Source organism: Lutra lutra, chromosome 7 (genome assembly GCF_902655055.1).
Source record: "Lutra lutra chromosome 7, mLutLut1.2, whole genome shotgun sequence".
NCBI lineage: Eukaryota > Metazoa > Chordata > Mammalia > Carnivora > Mustelidae > Lutra > Lutra lutra.
The window spans coordinates 108,120,141-108,135,096 of NC_062284.1; the positions used below are offsets into that span (position 1 = coordinate 108,120,141).

Below are 14,956 nucleotides of genomic sequence, written 5' to 3' on the forward strand. Positions count from 1 at the left end.
TATGCTTAGATTTATTTCATTTAAATTCTAATTCGATAATCTTCAACTTATAAGACAGCAAGGGTAAAATAGAAGTGTTCAATTCTAAAGTTCATAGCTAACATTTTATGAAACCATACAAGTTATATTTCATTACGTAAGGGTCTAGTGGGGAGAAAGAGAAAACTTTTTCCAATTAAGTGACTGAGGCAATTTGAGTTTTTTCTTCTGAAAAGACTTTATTTTTCTGTCCTCTGGCGTTTAAGAGGTGGATCGTCATGATTCTCTGTAACAAATCCAGAAAACCCGTATTAGGTAAGATACTTAACATTGGAAAATACTTAGAAAGAGCAAATAATATAGGCCTTTTAAAGATTTTTAATATTCAACTTATACATGAAATAGTAACATTCCCATGGATTTACTATTTTAATGAAATTGCCTTCTACTAGACTGAACAGTGTGTATGCCGTGCTAAAATTTGTAAAATTGGGAGAAAGTAGTCACAACTGAGCAGCAAGGAATCCTGAATTGAAATATCTAACTAGAATTAGTTTCACATATTTCCAAATTTAATTAATAAAATATATATGTAGACTAAAAAAGCTCCATGAAGGTATTATAGTTTATATTTAATTTCCCAGAAACTGCTCACCTAGATTTAGGGTCTGGTTCTTGTAGAGTACAGCAGCAGGAATCCGGAAGGTGATACATAACATTTCCTTGTTAGGGGCTACATTTCTTACTGGGTGAATTGAACTGCATGCCTCCAAGGAAATGCCCAACACAGCCCCAGCTTGTTGCTGAACATCCTTAGCAGGACTGGGATCTTTGGAAAAGCTGTAACAGTGCACTATGGGAAGCAGCTCAGTGCTGCATGGTGGCCCATCTAAAAGTGATTTGAAAACACTGAGAAACTCGATAGCCTTTGCTGGCAAGTTCATGACAATGTGCACAGAGTGTTTTCTTTCTTTTGACAGTGGTCCCAGCTGCTGCATTAACTCTTCTCTCACTGGTCCTTCAAGGAAGTCTTTCCCATCCAAGTTAAAGACTTTCACCTTTTGGTCCACTTTATTTAATTTACAATTGTGCAACAGCCATTTATGGGATTCAGGATTGAGATCATTAGCAAATACAGTGCAGTTTTTCTTTGCTACTGGAATGGCAAAAGGCCCAACCCCAGCAAAAACATCAAACAGTACATCCCCAGGTTTGAGAAGTTCTGTGATACGACTGTGTTCTGTAGAGAGACGAGGATTCCAATAGACTTTTGAAAAATCAAATTCATAGGTGTAGTTGTTTTCTCGAACCTGAAAAAAGTATTATACTTTGATTAACCTGATAAGTCTTAAATTCCAGCCATGAATACTGGAATGGATATCCCACACACATACATTTACATTTAATAGAAAATAACAGTGCATTTTAATTATAATTCTGGTGTTTATGCTATCCTTGAGGCCAGTTAACAACCCACATTAGACTTTGACATGAGAAAATTCATCTCTTTAAAGCCAAATGGCTCTCCATCTCATTCTAATGGGTCATAAAGTGGTTCCCAAATCACATGAGGAATTTTTCAGACAGGCCAGCTGACTGGCTTAATCATACTCTATTTTGTCACCTGATGGAGAGAGAAATAAACCTATAATTTGAAACAACATACCACACACATCTTCACAATGACTAGCTAAGTTGCAGATAGCACTTCCACTCAGCAAATAAGCTTCCTTAGTTTTCAGTTTATAAGAGGGAGGCATGATAGATGTGTTATGCAACCAATGAATTTTGGGGTATTTTGCTATGTTTCTGGATAGTTACACGGACATTGCAAGTTTCATGACTACAAATTAGAGCCAGTGTACAGAACAAATCATTCTGCTATCTTCTCTTTTCCCAAATTTGAGTTTTCATGGATTAAACTAAATTTATACAATGAAGCTAAATCTTGAAACACATTTAAGACTTAATGCCATTTTTGGGGGGACTATCATAAACACAACAGAAAACAAAATTAAAATTATAGTCATGGAATGTGACTTCAGCCCTTATTTTAATGAATGAAGAATTAAAGGGCAAGAAAAGTTTGTAAGTTCTATAAATCTGGTAGAGATACATATTTTCTATATTCTGCCTTCATGGAATATTCTGCCTTCAAATTTGTGTAAATATTTTTTCATCCCAACCACATCAGATGCTCTGGCCATGTTAAGGCTCCAGAGTTAGAAATGTTCCTTCATTATTCTGCCAACTAAAACCTGGAAGGTTCTGAGTATGTCTTGGGAAGCTTTTCCTGAAATATCCTTTCTACTCCCCCTTTTTAATGTGAAGCACAGTACTAGTTTGAAAAAAAAAAAAAAAATTCTAAGTATCCTTCTGGTTTTACTCACACTGTCTCTGATATCTCACTCACCCAGTCAGCATTACTTTCAGCCCAATTAACTTTCAGGTATCTTTTTAGTCACAATATACACACAAAGTATGTATATGTTGCATGAGCTCCTGAAGTCAAACTTAAATGTGATTCTATTTGGAGCAAAGAAATTATACTGGGTGAGCCTTTACATTTATTTTATGGTATAAATGTCAAGTATTAAATATATCCTAAGAACCAACTTTAGTTGACTTAAGAAATCAGTCAGAAACCACTTTAAAAATTACATAAGTTTCTCAGAACTTTTAGAGCTCTGAGAAGAACGATGCTACCTGCTATCATAAAGGGTGGTAGCAAATGAAGAACATGTAGTGTTCAATCAGTGTGCTGAGATAAGCAGTGATACCAGCAAAGGATTCACATTCAAATCTCACTTGCTGTAACAGACCTCATATATGTAACTACATGTATGTAATACTATGTACTACATACAAGCAGTAGGCCATGGAGGTTATACAGGGAAAGACTACTCTGGAGTCAGAAGCCTGGCTCCCAACACCCTACTCAGTCATACCTTGTTACTTCACCTGCATAAAGAGAATATTAAAAAGAATAACCATTATCTTGTGGGCTTCTTAAAATTTGTTACATTTAAAACATCAGGGACGCCTGGGTGGCTCAGTTGGTTAAGCAGCTGCCTTCGGCTCAGGTCATGATCCCAGCGTCCTGGGATCGAGTCCCACATCGGGCTCCTTGCTTGGCAGCGAGCCTGCTTCTCCCTCTGCCTCTGCCTGCCACTCTGTCTGCCTGTGCTCACTCTCGCTTCTCTCTCTATGACAAATAAATAAATAAAATCTTAAAAAAAACATCAGCTAAGGCCTAATAGTAAGTGTGTAGTAAATGGTATTTTAATATTCAGCTACTATTAAATTATGGAGAAATAATATTATACCTAAAATATCCACCTAAGCTTATGTGTCCCAGAACCTTAAAAAATAATTATTTTGCATAAACTCTCTCCTGAGTTTTACAAAGTCCTGTTTAAAAGAAGTAAGTCAGTCAAAGAAAGACAAGTGCCATGAGTTCACTCATATGTAGAATTTAAGGAAAAAAAAAATGATGAATGTAGGGGGAGGGGGAAAAAGGGAAGTAGACGTAAGACACTGTTAACTATAGACTATAGAGCACAAACTGAGGGTTGCTAGAAGGGAGGTGGGAAGGGGAGGGGCTAGATGGGTGATAGGCATTAAGGAGGGCACTTGTGATAAGCAATGGGTATTATATGTAATGATGAATCACTAAATTCTACTCCTGAAACCAACATTACACTATATGTTAACTAACTAGAATTTAAATAAAAACTTGAAAGAAACAAACAAAAAGACGTATCTTACATTTTAAGAGGATTTTGTTATTAAAATTTTTGTCAAGTTATGGAGAGAGTTTAACCCATTTCCTAGCTTGGGTATAAAATTTCATATAATGTTAATATATAATCATCTAAGACTTTTGGCTTAAAAAAAGTTTTTATTCTCCAGCACTTCAGAGGATTTTGGGGGTAGAGGATGAGATTTTAGGGGTACCAGGTATCTGTTCCTACATATTAAAAATATTTTTTCTTTGACATAGATTTGTTTTTCTTATAAAAGAAATATGTGCTCAGTAGAAAAGTATAAAGATGAGAACAAAGGTCACTAGTAACTACATCAAATAAAAATATGCCCACTGTTAACATTCTAATATATGTGCATATTTACATAAATAAGTTACTTAGTTAAAATAGAGCGATATTCTATATACTATTTTATATGCCAGAATTTGATCAATTCGCTGATGAACATTTAGATTGTTTCCATTCCTGTTTTGTTATAAAAATGATGATGAAGGGGCGCCTGGGTGGCTCAGTGGGTTAAGCCACTGCCTTCAGCTCAGGTCATGATCTCAGGGTCCTGGGATCGAGTCCCGCATCGGGCTCTCTGCTCGACAGGGAGCCTGCTTCCCTCTCTCTCTCTCTCTGCCTGCCTCTCTGTCTACTTGTGATCTCTCTCTGTCAAATAAATAATAAATAAAATCTTTAAAAAAAAAAAATGATGATGAAGAACCTAGTACATACATCATTACAATTTTGTCCAATTTTATCCTTCAGATAACTTCCTGTAAATGCAAAGATAGGTCAGAGAACATACGTATTCAAAACAGCAATATATTACCATATATTCTTCCTGAGTATCTATCAAATTTGCACTTCCATCAAAGGCTATATAAACGCTCACATTCTCACATACTCATCAAAACTGGGTTATTATAAATATTTTTAATCTTTGTCATCTTTTAAGATTCTAAACATTAATCGGTATAATATGTACCTAGGAGACAATAAAATACTCCATACCTTGGTCATCATGTTCTCCTCTCCAGATAGCACTTCCATTTGGAAATTTCGGTATGTATTATCAATATTATTGATTTTATTTACTGCTGAGGTGATTCCTGGATTTTTGTCAATCATAACTTGGCCTGAAAGATAAGAATTCATAATAAATATTGCCAATTGGTTACAAAATAAAACTGAATATATGAAATGGAAATAAACAATTTTCTTTTGGTTTATAGACAAAAATTGTACCTATACAGTGGCATGCAATTCTAAAAATTCAACAGATTAGTAAAGTTAATGTCGCCTCCAATACAGATACAAAGAAACCACATGGGTACGTTTTTTTTTGTTTGTTTTTTTGTTTTTAAAGATTTTATTTATTTATTTGAGAGAGAGACAGTGAGAGAGAGCATGAGCTAGGAGAAGGTCAGAGGGAGAAGCAGACTCCCCATGGAGCTGGGAGCCTGATGTGGGACTCGATCCTAGGACTCCAGGATCATGACCTGAGCCGAAGGCAGTCGTCCAACCAACTGAGCCACCCAGGCGTCCCACATGGGTACGTTTTTAAAGAAAAATTTTCGAGGGGCGCCTGGGTGGCTCAGTCAGTTAAGTGTCTGCCTTCAGATCAGGTCATGATCCCAGGGGGATCAGCTAGGTGGGGAGCCTGCTTTTCACTCTGCCTCTGCTGTTCCCCCTGGTTGTGCGCCCTTACTCTCTTTCTGTCAAATAAATAAATAAAATATTTAAAAAAAAAAAAAGAAAAATTTTCAAGGAGTTTGGATCTACCTAATATTTTTCCTTTTTAAAAAAAATTTTTTTTTTTTTTACTAAATCTCAAATGGATCAATACACAACAATAATCAAAAAGGGAAACCAGGGACGCCTGGGTGGCTCAGTTGGTTGGACGACTGCCTTCGGCTCAGGTCATGATCCTGGAGTCCTAGGATCGAGTCCCGCATCGGGCTCCCAGATCCATGGGGAGTCTGCTTCTCCCTCTCACCTTCTCCTCGCTTATGCTCTCTCTCACTGTCTCTCTCTCAAATAAATAAATAAAAATCTTTAAAAAAAAAAAAAAAAAAGGGAAACCATAGGTAAAGAACAGAAAGAGATGTAAGGACCATGGCAACAAAGATCTCAGAAATCACCAGTCTGTCCTCACTGGCCCCAAATCAAATGTCTGCTTTACTGTGTGCTTGAAACAGATAGATGCTTTCGCTTTGGAAATATATAACAGGAAAATAAGTTTTCAAATAAAAGAAACATAGATTCTTAGGGTGCCTGGGTAGCTCAGTTGGTTAAACATCTGACTTCAACTCAGGTCATGATCTCAGGGTTCCTGCTTAGTGGGAAATCTGCTTGTCCCTCTCCCTCTACCCCTCCCACCCACTCTCTTGCACACTTTCTATCAAATAAAAAAATAAAATATTTTAAAAAAAGAAACATAGATCTTTAGAGTCTTATCTAAATTCAGTGTTCATTTACTTAAATTGTTTGTGTCAAATATTTGCCGGAGCCAGAAAAGCTACAAAATAATAAAACACACCAGAAATGGTATATTGATGCCCCTCAATTAAAGTCTACCTTTTTTGTCAGCACTTAAAAAATTTATAAGAATCTACATACTATCTCACTGCATAAAGATAACTTGATTTGTAAGCTAGTAAAAAGTACTCAAAAATACAAATACACTGATATATAATAAAAATTTGTCCAGTTTCTGATAATTAGATACCTGATTTTAAATATGATAGTATCAATAAACTCCAGCCAATCATTGTTCTTATCCTGTTCCACTTAAGGTATCAGAACTCAATTTTTAAGGTACGGTAGCTTGAAATGAGGCATGAAATAAAAAAACCAAAACCAATTCTGAAAGCCTATAGTAGAAGCTTTAAAATTGCCACTGTATGAAAATGTTTCACTTTTAATCTATGAGTGCTCTTTTATAAAATAGGGATGCCGAAAGGTATGTTTGACTTTGACAAGTAATGACTCACAGCAAAGCTTATCCTTGACATTTGTGCCCAGTTACACATATAAAGATCTGCTTAGATATTTATTGTATTATCACTATGTATTATCAGCCCCATCATCAATAAGAACCAATGAAATGCATAACAGCATATTTCTGAAATTCAACCCATGCAAAAATACTGAGAACTACATTTTAAAGGTGAAAATAATTCCCATAAGTTCTGACAATTACTCTACATTAAAAAAATTTAATCTGGAGAATACATGGACATCAATATTTGTAAAGGGATACCTGCAATCGTGATTAGTCTTCTGTCTTATCCCAAAGGATAAAGGACCCATGCTCAAACGTGAAGGCTTACAGAGGTACAACACACAAAAGCATTTCTAAAAAGGTTAAGGGCACTAAAAAACAAAGTATGGTGCCTGACATACAGAAGATACTCAATCAGTTGAATCAAAGCAGGAGTAAACACTGTCTTGCGCTTTTGATGGTAAAACACTAAAATTTAAGAAACCTAGAATTCAATATAGCTCTGAGGGCCTAATAAGTCCTGTGTACCAAAATGACGAGATGCCAAAGAATTCTGCCAAAGCTGAAGATGTGAGTTTAATCTATGCTTGTATGTTGTATACACAAAAGCCTGAACTTATTCTTAGAGCTTTGCTGTCACTTGAGGAAGAATATTCCAAAACTGGTCTTAAAAGAGAGGGTGTGTAGCCCAAGATCCAGTTTAAAATTAAAATGATAAAATGTCCTGCTTCTGTAATTTGACATCAAATAATTTTAAGAACTAAAATTAGAACTTGCTAATTACTATTTAGTACATGAATGTTACTAAGACACGTACCAATTAAATGCTTGAAAGGTAGTTGATGATCTCGAAGGTTCAGATGGGCAATATGTCCAACTCTGCTAAAACCTGAAGTCACATCTTGACCTTCAGGAAGCACAGCTTTCAAGATTTCTTCTGACTTAAAGTTTTCATAAGTCAGTTCCAAACTGTATTTAGATATCTGTGGATTGACATTAAGCTGCTTTAAAATACTGAGTTCTGCTCTCTCAAAGGAATCATCAGTAAATATTTTATAGGGATCCAACATAATTAGTCTACTTTCTTCATCTTCTGGATCTTCAATCACACGTTTTATGCCTGGGCGCTGCAGTGCTGCCCTTTTAAGGGATCTCATCAGTTTATTGACTATTTCTTTCCTAACTTTAAGCACTGGGATGGTTACTGTCTTTTTAAAAGCTGTTCTATCAAGTTTTGTCATTCCTCGAACATTAGAAGGTGGTGAAAACAATTCAGAGTCTCTCTGGTCTGTTTCTATTTCAGGCATAGTTGAGAATTTTTTTCTTTGATCCAACAAGAAAGGTGCTCTGCTATGCTTCTGTATCTGTGATGTCCAAGATAGTGGAGTCAGTAATTCTGATTCAGATATTCTACAGCTTTCCACTTTGAAAAGTATTCTTGAGAATCCAAATGGCCTCCATAAGATCCTAAAAAAAGGATGGATTTTTTAAAAATACCATAAAATTACAAATTTATATGTGCACAATAGGTTAAGAATAAAAATTCTAGGGGTGCCTGGGTGGCTTAGTTAAATGTGGGGCTCTTGATTTAGGCTCAGATCATGATCTCAGGGTCATGAGACTGAGCTCTGTATCAGACCCCTCGGTCAGCGGGAGGTCTGCTAGAGATTCTCTTCCTCTGCCCCTCCCCCCACTCTCTCTAAATAAATAAAATCTTGGAAAAAAATCTAAAATGTTCATTTTTAAAAAAAGATTTATTTATTTGACAGAGAGAGATCAAAAGTAGGCAGAGAGGCTGGCAGAGAGAGAGGGGGAAGCAGGCTCCCCACTGAGCAGAGAGCCCTATGCGAGACTCAATTCCAGGACCCCAGGACCCCAAAACCAGCTGAAGGCACAGGCTTAACCCATTGAGCCACCCAGGTGCCCCTAAAATTCTCCCGTTTTAAACAACCTGCTAAATGCTGATAATTAAAACTTCTAGTAATGTGTGACAAGTATATATCTTTTCCATGGTAGTTTTTTATTAGTAGTAAATAATAAATTTGCAGCTTCAAATCACCTGGGGCCACAACAAGGGCTTAGTGATCCATCAGCCTCCCTATAGTCAATGAACCTCTCCACCCACAATTTTCTATACATGTGGGATTGGAAGGCTGTGATTTAAGTTAAAAGAGCATCTCTAAATGAAATGGTCATTAATTTTATGACTGTACCAATGGCAATATTTACTAGGATATTCTTAGGAGTGCTACATGCTTTACAATACACGGTCAATCTTGCCAGGTGTGTGATATCACATCCTTATTTTGTAAACGAGCATACTAAAGGTCAGAAGTAGGTTAATTCACCCAGTCTCGCTGCTGTAAGGGGCTGAGCAAGGATTAAAAGCCCGGTCGGCCTGACTTCAGAGCCTGTGGTCTTAATATATTGCTATTATTGCTGGGTTGTCTGTCTTTAATGCTTTCCTACCACAAGTCGATGACTTGAGGTTTCGGTATTCGGAGGACTAGGATTTGCTAAGTCTTATATGCCCACTATATTAACAATATCAGTTATTCACTTTACCTTCTAAAATACCAAAGAACCAACCGGTAGGGAAAGACCCCTGTCCCAGGACCCCGTAACGCAATTTTTGAACTTCACAGTCAGGGTTCAAATTTGGTCTAGCTGTAAGCCAGCTGTGTGATCTTGTAATATCTTAACCAGAGTCTCGGCTTCCCACGTGTAAAATGAAAGGCTCTTTCAGAAAGCTTTTGAAAAGATTAAACTCATTACTTCCTAGCAACTACTCGGACCTAGGCGCAACACCCAGAAGGTAGGTGACCTCACAACGTTCTTGCGGCGGAGAGCAGACCTTGGTGGCCGGGTACTGCCACCCGACCCTCAGCCTCTCCGTTCAGGGGCCTTGCGCTCACCACCTCACCAACGTCACCATCCCAATTCCCGACGTCGCTCCGCGGCTGACTCCAAGACTACACCCCTCTCGGGCTCTGGTGCGGGTCGGAAACGGGTCACTCGTGGAAAGGCTGGCCCTCGATGACATCATCACCGTTCGCCACCAAGAGACGAGCGTCATCAGGTCGCGTCGATTCCCTCCTTTCTTCCCCTCGCTGGGGTAGGTACGGTAACCCGGAAGGGCCGGTCCCACAGCCCCGCCTCCGACGCGACTAACGACTGGAGGGTTGGGATAGTATCTCCCAGATGGACCTGGTAGTCGGCCAGCAAGCAGCATGGAGGCACCCTGGGGGATCGTCAACGCTGAGCGGAGCTGGTACGTCTCTGCCCAGCAGCCTGAAGAGGCGGAGGCGGAAGACTTGAGCCCGTTGCTAAGCAACGTAAGTGGCCTCTGCTAGCTTCCCGGTGCTGAAGGCGTCCGAGCTTCCCTGAAATGTCTGGCACATAAGACCGGGGAGAGAAGGGAGGTGGGGGTGCGGCACGGGGAGAAGGGAGAAGCTGGAGCCTGACTCTTGGGACATGGGGCGCTAAGGCAGCATCCAGACGCCGATGAGACTGGGCGGAGTGCATAGATGTGCTAGCCGAGTAACAGGGCCCAGAAAGAAGGCGCAGGCACAGGTGGAAAACGATGACTGGATGAGCAGCCCTAGCATTATGTAACTCAGTGCTGTTCCTTAGTGTCTCTGTGGACTTCCTGTTCCCTCCACCAGTCTTGTGAGGTTTTTGCCAGAGTCACAAGATTTTTCTTTTCTAGACTTAGTCATTGGGTGCATAGAAACATCTTCATACAGAGAGCCTTAGCGGTGAGGGAAGGGAGGTGGCCTGGTGTTAAGTACATAAGCACTTCCTTGACCCTAAAGCCTGTGCAATGGATCCTTGGCCTTTTAACTCAAGTCCGTGCACTCTAACAGTTTCTAGACTTTGCTCCCAAATGCTGTTTTGGAAGAGGGTGTTTTCAAGGGTATCTTCGGTAGAGCAACGTGAATTGGTTCTATTATATCGTCATTGCAAGGTATTCCTGACCATCCTTGCATTTGAGCTGACTTAATTCTTTAAATATATAGAGATTACTTTTGCAGTCCTAGTAATTGGGGAGCAACCTTGTCTACAGCAGCCACGAGCTGACTCAGGAATTCTTCAGTAATCACATGAGCTGAGGCCATCTCCCTTCTCTCTGTCCCACTTCATTCCTATCCTATCTTCATCTTTTGCAGTCACAAGGCTAGTCATGGCTTTTCCTGAAGTCTGCCTGGGCTCTGTACTGGTGGAGATGATTTTTCTAGGAAACGAGATTCTGGCCCTGCACTAATGGGTGGTGGGAAGGGAAGAAAGGAACCCACGGTGCCTGTGGTTTGCAGGAAACTTTACCCATAACTTGTCATTCATTTCATGATGAAATTGGAACTTCACCATCCAAACATTTAACACTACTAAATTTGTGTGCTTGCAGGAAATTTACAGACAGGGATCCCCAGGTGTTTCATTTGGTTTTTCTGTGTTTAATCTGACGAATGCCATCATGGGAAGTGGCATCCTTGGCTTAGCTTATGTTATGGCTCATACTGGCATCCTTGGATTTAGGTGAGTTTTTTTTTTTCCCCTTCTTCTTCTTTTACTGTTACTTTTATTTTTTTTTCCCCATTTTGACAGTACACCAAGAAGCAAAGAGATAGGCTCCAGAGCTGGTGTTACATGGTGTCTAGTTAAATTATTTCTGGGGTTTTGGCATTTTCCTGCTACTCTTATATTGTTGCTAGTCTGTAGCTTGGAGGGATGCAATATAATTTGTATTTTTTTATCCAGAAGTGTGGCTAATTTTTAAAAATGGAAACTTAATCCACACTTGCTTATAATAACCTTAAGGAGTGGCTGTTTGTTTTTTTGTTTGTTTTTAAGATATTCTTTATTTATTTGACACACAGAGAAAGAAAGAGGGAGGGAATATAAGCAGGGGGAATAGGAGAGGGAGAAGCAGATTTCCCACTGAGCAAGGAGCCCGATGTGGGGCCCAATCCCAGGACCCTGGGATCATGACCTGAGCTGAAGGCAGATGCTTAATGACTGAGCCACCCAGGCGCTCCAAGGAGTGGCTATTTGTTGTGTCAAGTTGGCCAAAGTGAATTAAAGTTTATCAGCCATACAGATTACCTATAAATAGCAATTTTGTGAGTGTGAAGTTCATAATCTTTTCATTTCTCTCCATCTTCTCCTGTCTTCCTGCTGTTAGGTAGTCTTGTTTCCCTGAGTCTAAACATGCGTTCTGTGTTTATTCCTTTTCATCCAGACTTAACTCATTCCAGTTGGCCCAAAAGAGAAATCCCTGGCTTTTCTGTGTTTCCGTAGTACTTTGTGTATTCATTCTGTTATTATAATGTGTTATAATGATTTGTTTGCAAGTTTGTTACCCTGCTAAACTCAAATCCTTTAGAACTAGACCTTATCCTTAGCATTTAGCATTTGTTTTTCTTTATCAGTAGAAGCAGATCTATTTTACCAGGAAATTTAAAATAAAAATTGAGTCTCATTAGGTTTATTTTCTGCTTTTATTTTGCATTTCTTGATAAGCAACAAGTTTTTAAGTAATGCAACTTAAAAAAAAAGATTTATTTATTTGAGAGAGAGCATGTGCGCAAGCAGGAGGGGCAGAGGGAGAGAGAGAGAATCTCAAGCTGAGCCAGAAGCCTGACCTGGGGCTCCACCCCATGACCCTGAGATCATGACCCAAGCTGAAACCAAAAGTGAGATGCTCAACCAACTGTATCATCCAGGCACACCCCTACCCTGACTTGCTTTTATAATGGGTTATATGCACAACCTTTCATAATTTTTAAAAATTAAAAAAAAAATTTTTAAGTAGAATCCACACTAATATGGGACTTGAAATCACAACCCTGAGATGAAGTCTCACGCTCTTCTGAGTGCTAGGTGCGCCTCATAATTTTTTACAAGCTTTAATTTAAATTGCCATTAGTTAATATACAGTGTTATATTGGTTTCAGTTGTACAGTACAGTGATTCAGCAATTCCATACATCACCTAGTGCTTATCACAGTACACGCCTTAATCCCCATCACCTATTTCTCCCATCCCCCACTCACCTCCCCTCTCGTAACCATCAGTTTGTTCTCTATAGTTAAGAGTCTGTTTCTTGATTTGTCTTTCTCTCTCTCTTTTCTCCTTTTTGCTTGTTTTGTTTCTTAAAAAACTCTCATAATTTTAAAACTTCAATAGTATATTTGATATCTTAGGCAAGACACAATCATAGGATTTATTTTTGGATTCCCTTTTTAAAATCTGCATGCAGATGTATACCACCAAACATGTCCTTATTGAATCATATCACATTTTCCATTTAGTGATACCAAACAGTTATTTTGTGAGGCCTCAGGTGTGCTGACAAGTGTACTTGTATATAAATGACAGGTGTACCTCTCAGCTTTGCTACTTCGTAACAAGTATTAAGTAGACCACGAAGAATTTCTTCAACTTCTGGGGCACTCCACTAGTGCCAGCTTTCTAAGAAGCTTGTCCTGACCACAAAGAATTTCTTCAACTTTTGGGGCACTCCACTAGTGCCAGCTTTCTAAGAAGCTTCTCCTGTTAGTATCCTCCTGAGAATAAGTAGGAAATTATGCATGTTGTCTCTTTTCACACTTTTGGTACAAGGATCCTAATTATTACATTATTTGCACCTTTTGAAATTGTGTCAATAGATGTGTGTTAACTGCTTTTGTTTGGTTTGGCGAGTGTATATGTATTTAATGAATGCTAGGAAATGTCGTTTTTTAAAAAGATTTATTTATTTTAGAGAGAAGGTGAGAATATGTGAGTGGGTGGGGAGAGAGAGGGAATCTTCAGCAGACTCCCCACTGAGTGAGAGCCATACCTGGGCCTCCATCCCATGACCCTGTGATCGTGACCTGAGCTGAAACCAAGCGTTGGATGCTCAACCAACTGAGCCTCCCAGGTGGCCCTAGGAAATGCAGTCTTAATTCAGAATTATAGATGAAGGTATGATATGGAGGTACAGTCATTGGAAGAAGAGGGATGGAGGGAAGGAAAAAGAAGAGAATGAGATTTCATAACTAAAATTTCTGTTTAGACTTAAAATAGGAAGAAATAGTTATAAAAGGGAAATATTGCAAGATCACTGAATGGCTGAGCCAGCAGTCAGCAGACAAGAGTGCTGAAGGAGAAAATTGTTTATGTTTTAAATAAAGTTTGTCTCTTTTTTTTTTTAATCTAAAAGCAGTATATTTTCATTTAAATAAAATTTGGTGAATACAGAATAATATTTTCTTGAGTGACCATAATTCATCTACTCAAAAGATAGTCCCTATGAACATTTGAATATGAAAAAAATTTGTTTTTGTAATGAAATACCTCAAAAAAGGAAACTTTGTGGGGATTTAACCACGTACTTTTTTTTTTTTTTTAAGATTTTATTTATTTCTTTGACAGAGAGAGAGATCACAAGTTGGCAGAGCAGCAGGCAGAGAAGGGTGGGGGAAGCAGGCTTCCCACTGAGCAGAGCGCCCGACACGGGGCTCGGTCCCATGACCCTGAGATTATTACCTAAGCTGAAGGCAGAGGCTTAACCAACTGAGCCACCCAGGCACCCCATGACCATGTACTCTTTTATATTTCAGTTTTTTGCTGTTGATAGTTGCTCTCCTGGCTTCTTACTCAGTTCACCTCCTGCTTAGTATGTGCATTCAGACAGGTGAGTAAAAATATTGTCCTGAGTCATTTGTTGAAGCAGCCCCTTGAGATGATAACCACAGTAGGACTGGATGTGTCAAATTTAATTTCCAGCAGGCATATTATTATTATTAGATAGGGTGGTTGAACTGGAGAATTTCAAAAGGCCAGGATAGATAGACCCAATCCTAGGAGAATATTTAAGGACAGAATGGGAGGAAGAAACTTAACCTGCCTTTCTCTACAGCACACAGCATAGTTTTCTAGATTCAGGTAGATTAGGGGAAGCACCTGCAAGGTGTTTAAAGAATCCAAACTTTATCTTATGGGGAAGCAGTAGACAGGTGTTTATTAAGATCCTATTTCTCCTAGGGTGATTATTTCCCCCAAGGAGAACACCTTCTCAGATTTATTCCTGCCTGCTCTGTAGGAGGCAAGGTCACTAAACTTTGGATTTATTTAGATAGTTTTATATTTTTAATTGCAAGTCTAGAAGAAGGTAGTTTTTTGGTAAATGACAGAATTATATGCAATTAAAACAATATAGATGTGTATATGCGTT

General features: G+C 38.7%; 2 protein-coding genes across 2 annotated transcripts in view; one reads left to right on the top strand and one right to left on the bottom strand.

Moving 5' to 3' along the window:
* TRMT5 (tRNA methyltransferase 5) lies at positions 1-9,970 on the bottom strand. Its single transcript, XM_047738905.1, is given in 6 exon segments — positions 1-220; positions 222-265; positions 635-1,289; positions 4,746-4,870; positions 7,556-8,205; positions 9,654-9,970. Coding segments are annotated over 6 exon segments (1,836 nt in total). The 3' UTR covers positions 1-175.
* SLC38A6 (solute carrier family 38 member 6) overlaps positions 9,941-14,956 on the top strand; it is a 63,442-nt gene continuing 58,426 nt past the window's right edge. The window contains exons 1-3 of the mRNA XM_047738906.1: positions 9,941-10,073; positions 11,144-11,274; positions 14,343-14,416. Coding sequence (XP_047594862.1) covers positions 9,969-10,073; positions 11,144-11,274; positions 14,343-14,416 — 310 coding nt within the window. The 5' untranslated portion in view covers positions 9,941-9,968. The remainder of the gene's footprint in view (positions 10,074-11,143; positions 11,275-14,342; positions 14,417-14,956) is intronic.